Source organism: Coregonus lavaretus (assembly GCF_964263955.1).
Source record: "Coregonus lavaretus genome assembly, chromosome: 5".
NCBI classification, from domain to species: domain Eukaryota; kingdom Metazoa; phylum Chordata; class Actinopteri; order Salmoniformes; family Salmonidae; genus Coregonus; species Coregonus lavaretus.
In genome coordinates, this window is record NC_139992.1 from 48,467,551 (window position 1) to 48,487,260 (window position 19,710).

Below are 19,710 nucleotides of genomic sequence, written 5' to 3' on the forward strand. Positions count from 1 at the left end.
TATTGGGAAAAAATCAAATATTTAATTAGATTTCACTTCAGTATTTTGTATTATTTTGTTGTGCTTATGGTGTGACAGACTAATGAACATTAACTTAATCAAGCTCTTATTTACATAAATTCTTTTGTAATTGACAAAATGTACCATTACTTCTACAGTAGAACACATTTCTTCTACTCATAACAGTCAGGAGGTCCAAATAACAAAACTGAAAAATTGTTGTAATGTAGACTAGAGCTAAATCAACTATCCATCCAGTTCCTTCACTTGTTATCAGGAGTTCTCTCTCTCTGAGTGTCTTTACTTGCAGCAGGCTTTCTTCTTGATAGGCAGAGCCTCCAGTAAGACAACAGTGTCTCTCACCCGATCCTCCTGCTCTTTCAGTACTCTGGACACACAGACAGATGCATTGACATGTCACACACAGTCCCGAAATCAAACCCTAACCCCTACCCTCTGGAGATCAACCCCTACCCTCTGGAGATCAACCCCTAACCCCTACCCTCTGGAGATCAACCCCTAACCTCTGGAGATCAACCCCTAACCCCTACCCTCTGGAGATCAACCCCTAACCCCTACCCTCTGGAGATTTGAGTTCATTTGAAAGGATTCAAAAATGGGAATGACAGCCATACAAAACTCCTATTCTAATTTATCAGAGGGCGAGGTGGGAACATTAACATAGCTTATACCAATTAATTCAGATCTCGATACCTAGGGGTTGTCTCTCTTCCTCCCTTACCTGGCCAGGTGGACCATGGCCTCTGTCACGTTGTAGCCGGTGTAAGCACTGACCTCGTAGAATATCACACGGGTGTCCTACAGGAGAGAAGAGACTCAGGTCACTGGTTGTCACTTAGCTACAATTGTAGGATGTTCATTTGAACCAGGTTGGAAAATAATCCTACAGCAACAGGAAATGTGAATTATTATTTTGATTCTAATTAAATTGACATTTTTTTTAGGGGTTGATATTTTTCATAATTTTAATTTACCAGGTAAGTTGACTGACAACACCTTCTCATTTACAGCAACGACCTGGGGAATAGTTACAGGGGAGAGGAGGGGGGATGAATGAGCCAATTGGAAGCTGGGGATGATTAGGTGGCCATGATGGTACGAGGGCCAGATTGGGAATTTAGTCAGGTTAACACCCCTACTCTTACGATAAGTGCCCTGGGATCTTTAGTGACCACAGAGAGTCAGGACACCCATTTTAACGTCCCATCCGAAAGACAGCACTCTACACAGGGCAATGTCCCCAATCACTGCCCTGGGGCATTGGGATATTTGTTTTAGACCAGAGGAAAGAGTGCCTCCTACTGGCCCTCCAACACCACTTCCAGCAGCATGTGGACTCACATCCAGGGACTGACCAGGACCGACCCTGCTTAACTACAGAGGCAAGCCAGCAGTAGGATGCAGGGTGGTATGCTGCTAGCAAGTCTGACATTTTTACGTGGAAATTACAAACTTTAGAAGCCTTTTTAAACCTTGAATACACTACAAGTTTGCATTTCCTGCTGTGCAGGATATGGCATCTGTAGACCTACAGATGGCAATAGTGACAGCTATGCGAGGTCTCATCCATATTTATAGACAGTGAACAGATTTCCCTCACTCTTTGTGTTGGTTGTTCAGTTCTTGAGATTAATGTCATAGCATGCTATAGGATGACACTTATGACTACCTAAACTCAATTTCCTAAATGGAGAACTCACATTGGCCAGATTCTCTGCATCTTTGAGTGGTACCTTCCTCTCAGACGTCGCGTCCATCTTGTTGCCCAGGAGCAGGATGGGAATGCCCTCTCCCGCAGCTTCCTGGGAAAACAGAGGTCAGGGGTCAATGAAAGGTTAGGGGTCTGCTTAAAACGGTCAGATAGAAATAAACTGTTTTGAACAGACATTATTATTTGTCATGTCCTGCCTGGCCAAATGTCTAAGGTGATCTGACCTGGACGTTGATGAACCAGGGTCGCACGGCCTTGAAGCTGTCCAGCACCGTGACGTCGTACATGACCACCACGCCGTCCGCCTTACGGAAGAACTGCTTGGTGATGCTACGGTATCTGTAGCCAACAGAGAAAAGTCACAACTGGACAAAATGGAACCCTGTTTATTTTGCCAAAGTGCTAAATGTCAACCTGAGAACTTTGCTTTTTTGTCGTCATCAAAGTCACATTCTCAGACTAGCACCCAGGCAAAAATAACACATTGTTTCTTAGCTATTGGTATCTATTGGTGAGGTTTTGGCAATACTATTTTCACTGGTCCATGGCCACTCACCTCTCCTGCCCGGCCGTGTCCCACAGCTGCATGGCTACCTGAGTGTTGTCCAACGTTAGAGTCTTCACACTGTAGTCAATACCTATCAGGAACAGCCCTCAGACTGGTTATTAAGGTACTAAGAGGAATATACAGTACAGCAATAATACAGTGAGGGAAAAAAGTATTTGATCCCCTGCTGATTTTGTACGTTTGCCCACTGACAAAGAAATGATCAGTCTATAATTTTAATGGTAGGTTTATTTGAACAGTGAGAGACAGAATAACAACAAATAAATCCAGAAAAACACATGTCAAAAATGTTATAAATTGATTTGCATTTTAATGAGGGAAATAAGTATTTGACCCCCTCTCAATCAGAAAGATTTCTGGCTCCCAGGTGTCTTTTATACAGGTAACGAGCTAAGATTAGGAGCACACTCTTAAAAGGAGTGCTCCTAATCTCAGCTTGTTACCTGTATAAAAGACACCTGTCCACAGAAGCAATCAATCAGATTCCAAACTCTCCACCATGGCCAAGACCAAAGAGCTCTCCAAGGATGTCAGGGACAAGATTGTAGACCTACACAAGGCTGGAATGGGCTACAAGACCATCGCTAAGCAGCTTGGTGAGAAGGTGACAACAGTTGGTGTGACTATTTGTAAATGGAAGAAACACAAAAGAACTGTCAATCTCCCTCAGCCTGGGGCCCCATGCAAGATCTCACCTCGTGGAGTTGCAATGATCATGAGAACGGTGAGGAATCAGCCCAGAACTACACGGGAGGATCTTGTCAATGATCTCAAGGCAGCTGGGACCATAGTCACCAAGAAAACAATTGGTAACACACTACGCCGTGAAGGACTGAAATCCTGCAGCGCCCGCAAGGTCCCCCTGCTCAAGAAAGCACATATACAAGACCGTCTGAAGTTTGCCAATGAACATCTGAATGATTCAGAGGAGAACTGGGTGAAAGTGTTGTGGTAAGATGAGACCAAAATCGAGCTCGTTGGCATCAACTCAACTCACCGTGTTTGGAGGAAGAGAAATGCTGCCTATGACCCCAAGAACAACATCCCCACCGTCAAACATGGAGGTGGAAACATTATGCTTTGGGGATGTTTTTCTGCTAAGGGGACAGGACAACTTCACCGCATCAAAGGGACGATGGACGGGGCCATGTACTGTCAAATTTTGGGTGAGAACCTCCTTCCCTCAGCCAGGGCATTGAAAATGGGTCATGGATGGGTATTCCAGCATGACAATGACCCAAAACACACGGCCAAGGCAACAAAGGAGTGGCTCAAGAAGAAGCACATTAAGGTCCTGGAGTGGCCTAGCCAGTCTCCAGACCTTAATCCCATAGAAAATCTGTGGAGGGAGCTGAAGGTTCGAGTTGCCAAACGTCAGGCTTGAAACCTTTATGACTTGGAGAAGATCTGCAAAGAGGAGTGGAACAATATCCCTCCTGAGATGTGTGCAAACCTGGTGGCCAACTACAAGGAACGTCTGACCTCTGTGATTGCCAACAAGGGTTTTGGCCCCAAGTCCTAAGTCATGTTTTGCAGAGGGGTCAAATACTTATTTCCCTCATTAAAATGCAAATCAATTTATAACATTTTTGACATGCGTTTCTCTGGATGTTTTTGTTGTTATTCTGTCTCTCACTGTTCAAATAAACCTACCATTAAAATTAGACTGATCATGTCTTTGTCAGTGGGCAAACGTACAAAATCAGCAGGGGATCAAATACTTTTTTCCCCTCACTGTATCCTGTAGCATTACTTCATTTCATGAATAAACACTAGAGGGGGTAGTTGAGCTATTCATCAAGCTTGGTGTTAGGGTAACTGTCTTTCACAGTTCCACTCATATCAAAGCGGTGAAATTAAACAAGCTATCCTATAAAGGGGGAACCAAGGGGATTAAGAGGAGAATTAACTTGATTCGATGTGACATAATCTGCGGTGGTACAACGTGTACCGGGGGTTCACAGACAGGGAGTGTGACTTTACGAGCCCTTTCATGTGATGCCGCTTTGCCCTTCAATCTTCTGATAGTTACTCACACACATAAGAATGTGCACACACACACACAGTGAATGCACAAACGACCACTGCCACCATATTAACACACACACAAAGGCCTGTGACACCCGTGGTATACAGTAATGTTATGAGGCAGCATGCTGTAGTGAGCAGGAGGTTGAAGTGTGCTGCTGTGTTGTCGGTTCTCACCCACAGTAGGGGAGGTGGAGTGGTGGAAGCGGCCGTCACAGAAGGTGCGCAGCAGGGAAGTCTTGCCCACGCTGGAGTTGCCCACCAGCACCACCTTAAACAGGCGGTCAGGGGCAGGCACCGCCCCCTCCTTCACCCTCTGGAGGAATAGGCAGAGAAAGAGTTATTCAGAATTATATTCATTTTCAATTGATTGCATATTGAAGGGCTTCTTTGGCTATGTTGTTGATCGCTCAGATGAGGGGTTCTAGTTTTGACGCTTAACGCAATGACGACAGATCTTATTAGGTAGTCCTACTACAGCAGGGTCTTCCACCCCTTGCAAGATTGGGGTCAACTTCATTTTAACTCAGTCAATCCACAAAATGAATTAAAATACAATACATGAATAGAGATTTATTCACATGTTGGGTCTCCTTGCCGACAGGCTGTCCTCGAGGTGACGAGGGGGCGTTTCTGATTTTGCTGAAACGACCTCTGTGTTTGGAGGGGGACACTGTCGTGACCGGGACGGGTAGAGGAACAGGGGCGAAGAGGACACCACTCTCCAGATCTTCCTTCTCTTTCTCCTCTTCCTCGTCGTCGTCTTGCTCACTGAGCTGGTGCAGCAGGGGCTGGGGCCCTCCGTGAAGCAGGTGGGGGAGGTGGTCCTCCTCAATGGAGATAACCCGACGGAGAGGCCACCCGTCTGGGGGACCGTCCAGCCCGTCGCCCCCTACCTCCGGCTTACTCTGGTACTCTGTATGCCTCTCCCTCTCCCTTTCTTCCTGGGTGGGGGCGAGGGTCTTCTCTGACTCGAACTTGGAGATCCTCTCCTTCACCCTCACCCCCTGCACCTCCACCTCAACCACCGTCTCCACCTTCCCATCAGCCACCTGGGTCGGGGACCAGGTGTTGGAGTCGTGGTAGCCGTTGGCCAGGCCGTAGTTGGTTTTCGGCGAACGTGCTGGACAAGCGGCGTCCATATCGTCCTCACTAGATGAGGATGGGGAGGAGACAAAAGAGATTTGAAGGTGTTCTATGGGCAGCGCGTCAAGGAACTCATAGGAACCCCGGGTGAAGAGTGAGGCTCTTTGGAGACAAGAGGAAGAAACAGAGGATGTTGGATCAAAATGAGTGTTTCTGAGTCCCATGTTGCCAAGTATCAAATGAGTCCAAGGCACTTTCATGTTAGTCTCTCGTTACAGACCATTATCATTAAATGGCAACTCAAATTGATTCTGGGTGCTGCTATTACTTTCATGAGCAGCCCAGCAGCCTCTCCATTTCAAATATATCGTTAGTATATTATAATGAAAATACACTCCTTATACTGTAAAGTACCTTACATTAAATTGACCAATTGGGTGCTTTGGACTCAACAACACTTTTTTTGATTTCACATCCTCCGTGTCTCCTCTTTAATCCAATGTTGATTTAAATCACGTTACTGACGGACATAAAATCATTATCCTGTCACACATGACAAGACTGGTTGATTATGTTCAGGGCACTTCTAAAAGGAAATGACCTCACCTTTTAACCGGCTGCTGGCTGGTGTCTGCAAACAGATTGACCAAGCCTGCTCTCTGCTTCTGCTTCTGTTTGAGGGAGTTCCTGGGGTTCTGTAGAGCAAAGAGGATACAATAGACTGAAATAGAATAAATATAATTGTCAATGTCCACAATATCACCACAAAGAAAACAGTCAAACATCAAGATTCGAGAACTCACCACAGCACAGCATATGTCTCGCTCGTCTTTTAAATGTTTGTTCATCTCTCTGGATAGAAAACAGAAAACAATATAAACTGTCAAATGCATGTATGACAGGAATACTGTGTGCGTGCGTCTGTGCCTAGGTGTGTGTGTGTGTGTAATTTACCTGAGAAGATCTAGTTGTTTCATCAGGCTCTGTTTCTCTCTCTGTAGTCCCTCAGTGACTCTGTACATTTCCCTGAGCAGAGAGAGACACAGTCACCAAAGCTCACTGAACCACACCTAGACAGTAATCTAGTGAATAGTACCTGTACTAGGAGTGACATGCTATAGCCACTGATGGAATGTTTGTGGAAGTGCGATGCCTAGGTGAGTGAGTGTGAATGTGTTTGTTTTTGGTCATTATATCTAGTGGTAATATTAACCCACATGTCTCTCTCCTGGTGCAGGCGGGCAGCCTGGTCCTGCAGCATGGTCAGTTGTTCCTGGGCCAGGGACAGTTCTTGACAGGTGCTCTCCAGCTCTCTGCTAAGCTCCTCGTTGGTCATCTTCAGCTTGACGTTCTCCACCCGGCTCTCCTGCTGCTCACTGCTCAGGTCGCGACACTGGAGCTCCAACTGGGGGGTCAAAAGGCAACATTGTTAGGGAGTCATGACGGGGGGCATCTCAACAGACAAGTTACTTCCTCTCCTTGTCTACTTGCTTTGTTTCAAAGCAAATTTTATGGAATATTAAAGTATTCTGTTCTGTTCTATTCTGTTCTAGTCATATCTTCTTTGTCTTCTCTCCTTTTTCTGCACTGAAAACACACAAAGACTGAAATCATGCTGGGGATGAGCCCTGCAGGAGGTCAGAGGTGGCCAACCCTCCTCCTGGAGAGTTACAGGAGAGGAGGCACCTCAGTCACTCACCCTCCTCTGTTTCTGGAAGAGCTGCTCCAGGTCTCTCTCCTTACTGGACAGCTGGTGCTCCAGGTCGTGACTACGAGACTGGAGACGCTCCGAGTCCTGAAGGAAACCAGAGGAGAGACAGGGACAGCACATTAGGATAGGAGAACTTAAACAACAGGAATACAGTACAATACAACCTTATTGAGTCCATTGAGTGCCTTGCTCAAGGGTATACAGTAGGTAGGGTTCTGGCAGTTGTGTTTAGAGTTTGGTGTTAAGAGACACAGTCCAGGTCTGGGAGAGGGTCACAAGTCATTTAAATTAACTAATGAACTATATGTACCTGGAGGAGCAGCCGTTCCTGCTCACTTTTCATTTGTTGCTCCATTTCTTCATACAGACGGCGGATCTCACTGTCATGTGTAGCTGCTTTCCTGTATGTGTATGGGGAAGAATGGATTTAATAACAACTACATAACTACTTACCCAGATACTGTTTGGAAGTGCCAGGTTTGAGAGATATTATAGTTGATTCTGTTTATGTCACAGCCTCACAGGTGTGACTAATTGCCCCTGTTAATTCATCAAGCATTCTCATTGGACAATTGACTAATTAACAGAACAGTTAGCATGTATGTAAACCCTGTTTCTTCCTGTGTTCTAGGCAGCTGCCCACGGGAGGTGATGTAGGTCAGAAGTATGGTGGTTCCTGGGAGTGAGTGAGTGAGTGAGTGAGTGAGTGAGTGAGTGAGTGAGTGAGTGAGTGAGTGAGTGAGTGAGTGAGTGAGTGAGTGAGTGAGTGAGTGAGTGAGTGAGTGAGTGAGTGAGTGAGTGAGTGAGTGAGTGAGTGAGTGGAGTGGATGATGATGGATGGATGGATGGATGGATGGATGGATGGATGGATGGATGGATGGATGGATGGATGGATGGATGGATGGATGGATGGATGGATGATGTGATTTTTGTTTCCTCTGTGGTTTTGGTATGTTGCATAGTTTGTGAATGTGTTCCTGGGCCAGAGATGAGCCACGCTGAAAAGGTGAACTTGTGAAACCGTGCCTTAATTTACTAAATGTTTGAAAACTATTATTTTTGTTGTCAGCCTCTACTTTACTCTGCCTGCTCAACCCGGATCCAAAGAACTGGTCACATTGTTTTCACCACGTGACATTTACTTGCAAAGGAATGCAAATGCCAAGAGCAGTGTTTTTCCATCTGTAGCTCCACAGACCGGTGCACACGCACCAGTATACTGTCTGTGTACATACAGATGGAAAAACTCTGCTCTTGGCATTTGCATTCCTTTAACATTCTGACACCTTATTAAGCAACCAATTAGTAAGAGGACTCAAGTTGTCTTAAGCGGTACCATGGGAATAATGCATACTATTACAGAACACAACAGGGACCACAGCAATACAAATACCCACCCGACTATTCATTGTCTATCGTCAAAGGTAGTATAGTACACGTTGTTTCGGGGGAGAACAAAACATTATCTAATCTCTGCCTACATGGCAGCCAATTTCTCAGGCTTGCAATCAATGCGTTATGGACCCTTCTTTCAAAACTTCCCTTCTGAGAATCTGATCCCTGAGCTTAGTGGTCATTTGAAAGGGATAAGGGGGACATTCTATATAGCATTATGGTAAACCCACACAGAGCTCCGTGTCTAATCAAATTCTATTTGTCACATGCACCCAATACAACCGGTGTAGACCTTACAGTGAAATGCTTACTTACAAGCCCTTAACCAACAATTCAGTTTTAAGAAAAGTGTTAAATGAAAAGAAATAACAAATAATTAAAGAGCAGCAGTAAAATAACAGCAGCGAGGCTATATACAGGGGGTACAAGTTAGTCCAGGTAATATGTACATGTAGGTAGAGTTAAACTGACTATGTATAGATAACAGAGTAGCAGCAGTGTAAAAGAGGGGGTGGGTGGGGGGACAATACAAATAGGTCGGGTATCCATTTGATTAGCTGTTCAGGAGTCTTATGGCTTGGGGGTAGAAGCTGTTTAAAAGCCTTTTGGACCTAGACTTGGTGCTCCGGTACCGCTTGCCGTGCAGTCGCAGAGAGAACAATCTGTGGCTGGAGTCTTTGACAATGTTTAGGGCCTTCCTCTGACACCGCCTGGTATAGAGGTCCTGGATGGCAGGAAGCTTGGCCCCAGTGATGTACGTAGGTGTTCCTTTTGTCCAGGTGGGAAAGGGCAGTGTGGAGCGCAATAGAGATTGCATCATCTGTGGATCTGTTGGGGCGGTATGCAAATTGGAGTGGGTCTAGGGTTTCTGGGATAATGGTGTTGATGTGAGCCATGACCAGCCTTTCAAAGCACTTCATGGCTACAGACGTGAGTGCTACGGGTCTGTAGTCATTCAGGCAGGTTACCTTAGTGTTCTTGGGCACAGGGACTATGGTGGTCTGCTTGAAACATGTTGGTATTACAGACTCAGTCAGGGACAGGTTGAAAATGTCAGTGAAGACACTTGCCAGTTGTTCAGCGCATGCTCCGAGTACACGTCCTAGTAATCCGTCTGGCCTTGTTGACCTGTTTAAAGGTCTTACTCACATCGGCTACGGAGAGCGTGATCACACAGTCATCCGGAACAGCTGTTGCTCTCATGCATGCTTCAGTGTTTTTATTTTATTTTTATTTCCCCTTTATTTAACCAGGTAAGCCAGTTGAGAATAAGTTCTCATTTACAACTGCGACCTGGTCAAGATAAAGCCAGTGTTGCTTGCCTCGAAGCGAGCATAGAAGTGGTTTAGCTCGTCTGGATGTCTTGTGTCACTGGGCAGCTCGCGGCTGTGCTTCCCTTTGTAGTCTGTAATAGTTTTCAAGCCCTGCCACATCCGACGAGCGTCAGAGCCGGTGTAGTACGATTCAATCTTAGTCCTGTATTGACGCTTTGCCTGTTTGATGGTTCGTCGGAGGGCATAGCGGGATTTCTTATAAGCGTCTGGGTTAGAGTCCCGCTCCTTGAAAGCGGCAGCTCTACCCTTTAGCTCAGTGCGGATGTTGTCTGTAATCCAAGGCTTCTGGTTGGGGTATGTCCGTACGGTCACTGTGGGGACGACATCATCGATGCACTTATTGATGAAGCCAGTGACTGATGTGGTGTACTCCTCGGAAGAATCCCGGAACATATTCCAGTCTGTGCTAGCAAAACAGTGCTGTAGCTTAGCATCTGTGTCATCTGACCACTTCTTTATTGACCGAGTCACCTGGTGCTTCCTGCTTTAGTTTTTGCTTGTTCGCAGGAATCAGGAGGATAGAATTATGGTCAGATTTGCCAAATGCAGGGCGAGGGAGAGCTTTGTACGCGTCTCTGTGTGGACTAAAGGTGGTCTAGAGTTTTTTTCCCCCTCTGGTTGCACATTTAACATGCTGGTAGAAATGAGGTTTCCCTGCATTAAAGTCCCCGGCCACTAGGAGCACTGCCTCTGGATGAGCGTTTTCCTGTTTGCTTATGGCCTTATCCAGCTCATTGAGTGCGGTTTTAGTGCCAGCATCGGTTTGTGGTGGTAAATAGACAGCTACAAAAAATATAGATGAAAACTCTTGGTAAATAGTGTGGTCTACAGCTTATCATGAGATACTCTACCTCAGGCGAGCTAAACCTTGAGACATCCTTAATATTAGATTTTATGCACCAGCTGTTGCTTACAAATATACACAGACCGCCACCCCTTGTCTTACCAGAGGCCGCTGTTCTAGCTTGCCAATGCAGCGTAAACCCCGCCAGCTGTATGTTATCCATGTTGTCGTTCAGCCACGACTCGGTGAAACATAAGATATTACATGTCCCGTTGGTAGGATACTCGTGATCGTAGCTTGTCTATTTTGCTATCCAATGATTGTACGTTGGCTAATAGGACTGATGGTAGAGGCAGATAACCACTCGCCGTCGGATCCTTACAAGGCACCCTGACCTACGTCCCCGATATCTCATCTCCGTCTCTTTCTCCTGCGAATGACAGGGTTGTGGGCCTTGTCGGGTGTCTGAAGTAAATCCTTTGCGTCCGACTCGTAAAAAAAAAAATCTTCGTCCAGTACGAGGTGAGTGATCGCTGTCCTGATATCCAGAAACTATTTTCGATCATAAGAGACGGTGGCAGAAACATTATGTACAAAATAAGTTACAAATAACGGCAAAAAACACACACAATAGCGCAATTGGTTAGGAGCCCGTAAAACGGCAGCCATCTCCTCCGGTGCCATTGATTCAGTCTACAGTCTACAGCCACAAGGCAGAAACATAAACGCACATGTTGGCACATGTCACCGGCAGGTTCAACAACTAATATGTAACTAGTCTGGAGTAGTTGACTTGCTAGAACCTCGCTGCCTTCATTCACTGCAGGCCTATATCAACCATTTGAAGCTATTAACTACTCGGTGCTTTCAACTTTCATGTTTTAAATTGACTCCTTTCGATCGGATAGAATCCTCTGATGAATCAAATGTTATTTGTACCACAATCTGGTACACGAACAGACCTCTATAGCAACATAGACCATAGCCCTATCACATGGGTGGGAACAGAACAAGCTATCGTCAGTTCTTTGAATCAATGACTGCTGTTCGAACCTAATAATCACACTATGACGAGCTGCAATCGAGAAACCGTAGAAATATTGGACATTCATTTACAAGGCCGCAAGCTGTTTGTATTGTGGTTTGAATGGCTGTGGTTGCAGTCCACTAAACAGTCACAGTGAAGATATCACACATACTGATCAGATAATCATGCCTAAATGCCAAAGGGACAGTTTCCCAGACACCAGATCAAGCCTTGTCCTGGACTAAAAAGCACTTTTAAAAGAGATTCTCCCATGACAATGCTTTGCAGTCTGGGACTAGGCTTCATCTGTGTCTGGGAAACTGGCCCAGGGAGTAGCAGAGACAACAGAGAGGAGGTATTTGTTAGTAGTATTTGTGGTCTCCAACCTCTGGAGGGCACTCTCCATCTCCCTCCTCTCATCTTTGGCCTCTTTAATCTGGAAGGTGACTCTGGCCAGGAACTCCTCAAAGTTGGACAAGAGGTGAGGCTCGTCCCTCCTCAGCTGGGCCCACAAGCTGCGCACCTCACCTGGACTGGAGGAGAGGGAGACAGGCAGACAGAGAGAGACAGAGGGTAAGAGTTCTGATAAAGCTCTACAGGGACCAGTCACATTCAACTTACTGGTTGGCCTCCACAATATCAGAAACCATTGGAATCACTGTAAAGACACAGGGTTCCAAAACCGTAGAGAGTTGGCCCCCAAACAGTTTTGTATACCATGAACCAGCTAAAGCCATGACATGCAAGTTGCAAGTGCGACCCCACACTTTCCAAGTAGAGGCAACAACCCAAACAAAGATATTTGGGGAATACATACAAGGTACAATATTGTAATGTTGAATATGTAATATTGTATAGTAATATAGTTAAGTGATTATGCCCGAGAAGCTGGTGTTTGGAGGATATATTGGCATGGGTGTTGTTCGTCGAGGGCCAGCAAACGGTGCCAATATATCCTCCAAACACCGGCTTCGAGGGCATTATCACTTTATACAACGGCTTACCAACATATTCAAATAATGATTGACATATTTTCATGAACGTCATTTTGATTAATTTATTCATACCATTTCATCCTTCCACGAGATATAGTCCCGACACAAATCTAAGGTTGCTACCCAAGCCGGCTGGTTGTTCGTTCTATCGGTTCGGTTGCCAGAGACGCGACCCAGTCGTTAAGTATTTTTGTTCTGTATCTATGAACGCGAGTTGCTTGCTAGTTAGCCAACTATGGCTAACTTAGTCACGTCAAACAGTGCAGCCAGAATAACAGCAAAGTAGCTGCATTTGCTTAAGCTGTTTTCTAGTGACATTTATTTGAGACATCCATAACAATGAGCTAATGATGCACGATTTCACCTGGCATAGAAAATGTGCTCTCTCATCAGGAGACTGTTGTTCAGAGGAGCTAGCCAACAACACAGCTAACACAATCACTTCAAACTGAAGCTGGAAAGACTGCAAACTAGCTGTATTTTGTTTCATTTGATCTGTTTTCTATTGACATTTCTTTGTATATATCCATAAAAATGATGCCAGCTGATTCATGATTTCGAATGGCTGAGAAAAGCTGTCTGCCTGTCTGTCTCATCCCAACACTTTCATGGGACAGCTGGAGATTGAATTTCAATATTGAAACAATGTTGCAAATATTGGAGAGACAGACAGCAAGGTTTATAGAAATCTCCGCTGCTGAAAACCAAATGCTAGTCTAAAAGAAATGGGAGATAATGTCTAGATGATTTTTATAGTGGAGATCAAGTTTATAAATTGCCTGGCTGGGCTGATGAGACAGTGGTGTGCGCATTGAGATGGAACAGAGTAAATAGGCATTTCAACGTCATAGATTTAGCCGGTGGTAACTTGTGGAATAGACTCTGGCTGGAATACGGTTTAAACCAATCAGCATCCAGGATTAGACCCACCCGTTGTATAATATGTAATAATGTGAGGTGGGGTTAACTCCACTCACTCCTGGAATACGTTGCTGGCCCCTAGGCTCTCCAGCAGCATACAGAAGTGACTATCCTCGTCATCCTCGTCATCCTCCCCCCCTCCAGTTAACCTCTCGTCCCATTGGCTCTGGTATAGGGCGTCTGAGGGCTTCCTCGAAGTGGGGAGGGCGGGTGCTGCGTCCTCGGCTACAGAGATCCTCCGGCCGTGCAGGAACTGACCTGGGGACAGACCAGGATGCAGGAAGCATAAGCATCACCAGCAAGATGTCGTAACATCAGTTAACATTTTTGAAAGTGCCCAGCACTCACGATTATCAAGTTTCCGATAGTTGTGAAAAGAGACTCTCAAGTTTTTAAGTTTGTTTGATTTGTAAGTGCATTTTATACAGAGTACAACCTATCCTTTACAACCTATCCTTACCTGGGTGAGCATCTACTCCCTGCCAGCTAGGAGATACATTATTCTATACCTTGTCTTTGTCACATTTGAATGTGGTCCCTCACTACATTGATCTCAAAACATAAGTTATTGAACCAACAGTAAACCATGAGATATACAGCAGATTGCCAATTGGGGATTAATAAAGTCATATTTAATTGAATTGAAATTGAATGTAGAGCAATAAAGAGAAAAACAGGGAACTCACTGAATCCTGATGAGAACACTTCGAGGGTGAGGTAGCCGTTCTGGTCAGTATCCAGGGAGTCAAAGACATTCTCCAGTTCCTCAGCAGTGAGGGGTAGTTCTCTGTGAAGCCTCTGTGGAACGCACACACACAAGAAATAAGGTTGTTCCTTCTGCTAAAGATGTAACACCACACAAGCCCAAGATTCCATGCTTCCCTCCAAAGAGAAAGATATTCAGCTCAGTAGCATTGAATGTGTCTACTACAGCTGTAATAAATGTCACCCTGACCTTGTCCTGCCTCTCTGAATAGAAATGTGTCAAGGAAAACATGCAAAAGAATGCCATTGAATAGAAAATAGGAGTGATTAACTGAGTTTACAACATTATTGTGGATTTTCATTTGGTCAGTGCCAGTGGTGTGGTCAATGCTAGACCCGATTGCAAAAAGGGACGGGAGAATATTGGAACAGGTGGTGTAGGCCATATGATCGTATTCATTAATAGGTATTTACATTTTACATTATCCTTAGATAATGCACATGTCAACATTACAATTTTCTAGGTGATTCTTCTGTTTGCCTTTTTAAGCCTTTCCCCTAAAATGTACAAAACACTATCCCCTCTAAGCCCAGACAACAACAAAGGCAGGCTCTTGTTCATTTCAAAACAGTGCTTGAGTGAAATACAAAAATTGTGTGTGTGTGTGTGTGTGTGTGTGTGTATGTGTGCACACGTATTTCTGATAGAAATCCATCCAGTCTTCCTGAACACAGTGATCAAAGGTGCCGTGCTAGTGAGTGGCTGATTCAGTGAGTGGGTGGAGAGGTTCTCCACATGAAAACCTCTGAATGGTCAATGAGGTAGAGAGGAGAGCCCTGGCCAAAGCACTTCCTGCATGTCACACTGTCCTCTGGTTATCTTATGGTTGTGGCCCTACTCTGATTGATTGTTTGTGAGAGACAGCATCATCACCCTAACCCATAAAATGAACTTGTTTCAACTCGTTTTAGTTGTTTATGTGTGTGTGTGTGTGTGTGTGTGTGTGTGTGTGTGTGTGTGTGTGTGTGTGTGTGTGTGTGTGTGTGTGTGTGTGTGTGTGTGTCTGACTGACTATCCGTTCAGAATCAATCAGTGACTTCCCATTTACATTTGGTTCCAGTGTCAACTAACGTGAATTCAACAAAAAATGTCACCATGTCATTGGATTAAGGTTAAACATTAGGTGAAAGAATTACAAAATTCCCTTACGTTGATTACTTTTTTCAAATCCAATCAGTTTTCCACATTGATTCAACATCATCACATTGAATATTTTGGTTGAAATAATGTGGAAACAACATTGATTCAATCAGTTTTTGCCCAGTGGGTTTTGACATAATTCCCAACAAACTTATTGTCCCTCAGTCAAAATGATTATCTAAGCATGGCTGCATCAGTGGGATAGACATCTATATCCATAACATCTAAGACTATAACTATAAGTGTAAAACTGAGGCAAAACAAGCCCCCCATCACCCCCTCCTCTAACCCTCATATCGGTGCGTGTGATGAAGCCTTTGCCCTCCACATCGCAGGTCTGGAAGAACTCTTTGGTCTTATCCAGCAGGGCGATGCTTCCCCAGTCAGAACCCCTCCTCATGGGGACAGCTCCTCCTCTGTCCTTGGCCTCAGACTCCTGCATGTCACTAGATATACTTCTGCAGAGTATTCTGGTGGCTCTGAACAAGGTCGAATCAGACATGGCTGTCTCACTCCTCGGCCTGGCCGGTTGGGGTCATGGTGAGCGATGAGACCAGGCACCACAAGTCAGTAGTGATGAGGCCACAGAGACTGTCTAGGAGTTTTCATATCTCAGTAAATGGTCAGTGTAGTGTTCATATCTCAGTAAATGGTTTGTCTTGTTCCCAGGTTCCTGGGAAGAATAAAAAGGAAAGACATTAGAATATAGCCTGAAATCTGATGTGTTTGAAAAGTGGGTACATGAAGACCATGATGAATACAGAGAGCATCACAATGTAATGTTTCCTTTTTAGATTTATACGCTCTCATAAGACATTGTTTGGCTGCGTTTGGACAGGCAGCCCAATTCTGATATTTTTTCCACTTATTGGTTTTTCGACCAATCACAGCAGATCTTTTCACTGATGTGAGACAGTACTGTGCAGCCGTCTTCATCGACCTGGCCAAGGCTTTCGACTCTGTCAACCACCGCATTCTTATTGGCAGACTAAATAGCCTTGGTTTCTCAAATGACTGCCTCGCCTGGTTCACCAACTACTTCTCAGATAGAGTTCAATGTGTCAAATCGGAGGGCCTGTTGTCTGGACCTATGGCAGTCTCTATGGGGGTGCCACAGGGTTCAATTCTTGGGCCGACACTTTTCTCCGTGTATATCAATGATGTCGCTCTTGCTGCTGGTGACTCTCAGATCCACCTCTACGCAGACGACATCATTTTGTATACATCTGGCCCTTCATTGGACACTGTGTTAACAAACCTCCAAACGAGCTTCAATGCCATACAACACTCCTTCAGTAGCCTCCAACTGCTCTTAAACACTAGTAAAACTAAATGCATGCTCTTCAATCGAACGCTGCTGGCACCCGCCCACCCGACTAGAATCACTACTCTCGACGGGTCTGACCTAGAGTATGTGGACAACTACAAATACCTAGGTGTCTGGTTAGACTGTAAACTCTCCTTCCAGACTCACATTAAGCATCTCCAATCCAAAGTTAAATCTAGAATCGGCTTCCTATTTCGCAACAAAGCCTCCTTCACTCATGCTGCCAAACATGCCCTCGTAAAACGGACTATCCTACCGATCCTTGACTTCAGCGATGTCATTTACAAAATAGCCTCCAACACTCTACTCAGCAAATTGGATGTAGTCTATCACAGTGCCATCCATTTTGTCTCCAAAGCCCCATACACTACCCACCACTGTGACCTGTACGCTCTTGTTGGCTGGTCCTCACTACATGTTCGTCGTCAAACCCACTGGCTCCAGGCCATCTATAAATCCCTGCTAGGCAAATCCCCGCCTTATCTTAGCTCATTGGTCACCATAGCAGCACCCACCCGTAGTCTGCGCTCCAGCAGGTATATCTCACTGGTCATCCCCAAAGCCAACACCTCCTTTGGCCGCCATTCCTTCCAGTTCTCTGCTGCCAATGACTGGAACAAATTGCAAAAATCTCTGAAGCTGGAGACTCTTATCTCCCTCACTAACTTTAAGCATCAGTTGTCAGAGCACCTTACCGATCACTGCACCTGTACACAGCCCATCTGAAATTAACCCACCCAACTACCTCATCCCTATATTGTTATTTATTTTGCTCTTTTGCACCCCAGTATCTCTATTTGCACATAATCTCTTCCACATCTAGCATTCCAGTGTTAATTCTAATTGTAATTATTTTGCACTATAGCCTATTTATTGCCTTACCTCCATAACTTGCTACATTTGCACACACTGTATATATATTTTCTGTTGTATTTTTTGACTTTATGTTTTTTTACCCCATATGTAACTCTGTGTTGTTGTTTTTATCGCACTGCTTTGCTTTATCTTGGCCAGGTCGCAGTTGTAAATGAGAACTTGTTCTCAACTGGCTTACCTGGTTAAATAAAGGTGAAATAAAAATAAATAAAAATAAAAAATAAAATAAACATCTGATTGGTCAAAAGACCAATTAGTGAAATAAATATCAGAATTGGGCTGCCTGTCTAAAAGCAGCTTTTGAGATGTGCATCATGTTGGTAGTGTGTTGTAGGCTAGTAATGCATGAAAGCAGAACTCTTTCTGTGATGTAAGTCTCTTATCTACGTGAAAAATAACAGGAAAGGAGCTAGTGTTACTATTGAGTAACAACTATGATGAGAAAAATTCGGTCTTGAGCCACTTGTCAGCAGGCGCATAGTCCTCTGGGTATAAATTCCCTTTTTCATAAACTGAGACTTTCAACCTAGCTAACATGCTGGGAAGTATGTAAACATAACAGTTTATCTTAATACCCAAGCATACAATCCTCATGACTATGTTAATTCCTGCATACCATAGACTACAGTCTAGACATCGTGAATAAAAACCACTCAATGCAATTCTCTTCAGGTTTGGGAACTCTGAATATTAGCAGTTGGTAGGCTTACTGTATCTTCTAAACACAAAAGTTTTCAGCCTGTGCTCAAGAGAGTAACATCCTTGTGCTGCTATCAATCTATTGCAAATCTGCACCCTGAGCCACTATGTTTTTGATTACATTGTAAAGCAGGCCTACAGTTCACCACAACAAATTGAGGGGGAGGAAGTGGTTTAAGCGGATAGGGCTTCTGTTGAAATGGCTAACAATAGGTGTGGGCGACAGCATCATGGGCTCCATATCAAGACCTACTGTATCAGCCTTGAACTAATGAGAAGGTCTGTGCAGTAGAAGTTTTAGTTAAGGTAGAAAAAAAACATGACATGCTCTGTTGGTGTTGACTAATGTGGGTAACACTATTCACAAATGAATACATACCATACGAAAAGTAACATATCACACTAAATGGAGTGTCTCGGATTTACATACAGAATAATACGAAATGCTCTGAGACCGGGTTGGTAGCCTATCATATTCCAAAACACTGTAATCCACTATGGGACCAGGATATCCAACTGCCTTTTACTCACGTAGCCAGACCAAGAAAGGATGTAGCATCCCATTTAGAAGGAAATGTCAGTTTGGTTAGTTATCATTAGAAGGAGCATATGCAACATACATTTAAACAGTAGCATTAATAATGTAAAAACAATACAAAATAAAAAAGCAAGAATATAATTTGTGCAAGATGGTTGTTGCACTTTCTGACAAAATCGAAACTAGAATGTGTGCTTGTCATCATGTATACAATTTAAAACCGATGGGTGTGAAAATATGTATAATTTCTTACGTCTATATGATCCATAATAATTTTCACATGGGCAAGTTCATGCATTATATTGACTAAAATAAGCAATTAAATTAATTATCGTATAAGCAAAAGAAAAACACTTATAACTTACCTTTTTAACTCCAAAAGATAAAGATATTAGCCCTGAAATTTACAACATGGACCAAAATGGAGAGCGTTGATCGCACTTCCTATTTAGTAAGTTCTTGCCTCAGACGACCGTTTGAAAAGTAATTCGCATACCATGTGATGTCATGGGGCAGTCGCCCGAGGGGGTTTAGGGATCGAGTTTTCACTAATAATCACTAGGTAGGGTAGACGGAGCGCCCATTAAATATCAACATGCAACAGCTAATTAGTATTATTGGAATGACAGCGACATAGTGAAGGGCAGCATGGACTTCAAAAGACATGCGCACTGCACATAATCTGTAACTATGACAATGCCCGGGCAAGGAAGTACACGGGTCCTTACAAAGAGATATGTCATTTTATGTGAGTGTCCAGGTCATGGTCTCTATTTTGGCCCC

At 44.3% G+C, this 19,710-nt stretch overlaps 1 protein-coding gene across 1 annotated transcript; it reads right to left on the reverse strand.

Moving 5' to 3' along the window:
* Nucleotides 1-71: 71 nt before the first annotated feature.
* cracr2ab (calcium release activated channel regulator 2Ab) lies at nt 72-19,367 on the reverse strand. Its single transcript, XM_084162124.1, has 18 exons — nt 19,293-19,367; nt 15,777-16,160; nt 14,268-14,379; nt 13,638-13,839; nt 12,052-12,198; nt 7,436-7,526; nt 7,114-7,209; nt 6,632-6,819; nt 6,369-6,440; nt 6,218-6,266; nt 6,021-6,109; nt 4,910-5,576; nt 4,506-4,644; nt 2,289-2,370; nt 1,957-2,071; nt 1,722-1,823; nt 743-819; nt 72-388 (listed from the first exon to the last, which is right to left on the reverse strand). Exons 2-18 carry the CDS (start codon nt 15,987-15,989, stop codon nt 301-303), a joined length of 2,529 nt encoding a protein of 842 aa, XP_084018250.1. The 5' UTR covers nt 15,990-16,160; nt 19,293-19,367; the 3' UTR covers nt 72-300.
* Between the last annotated feature and the right edge of the window lie 343 nt (nt 19,368-19,710).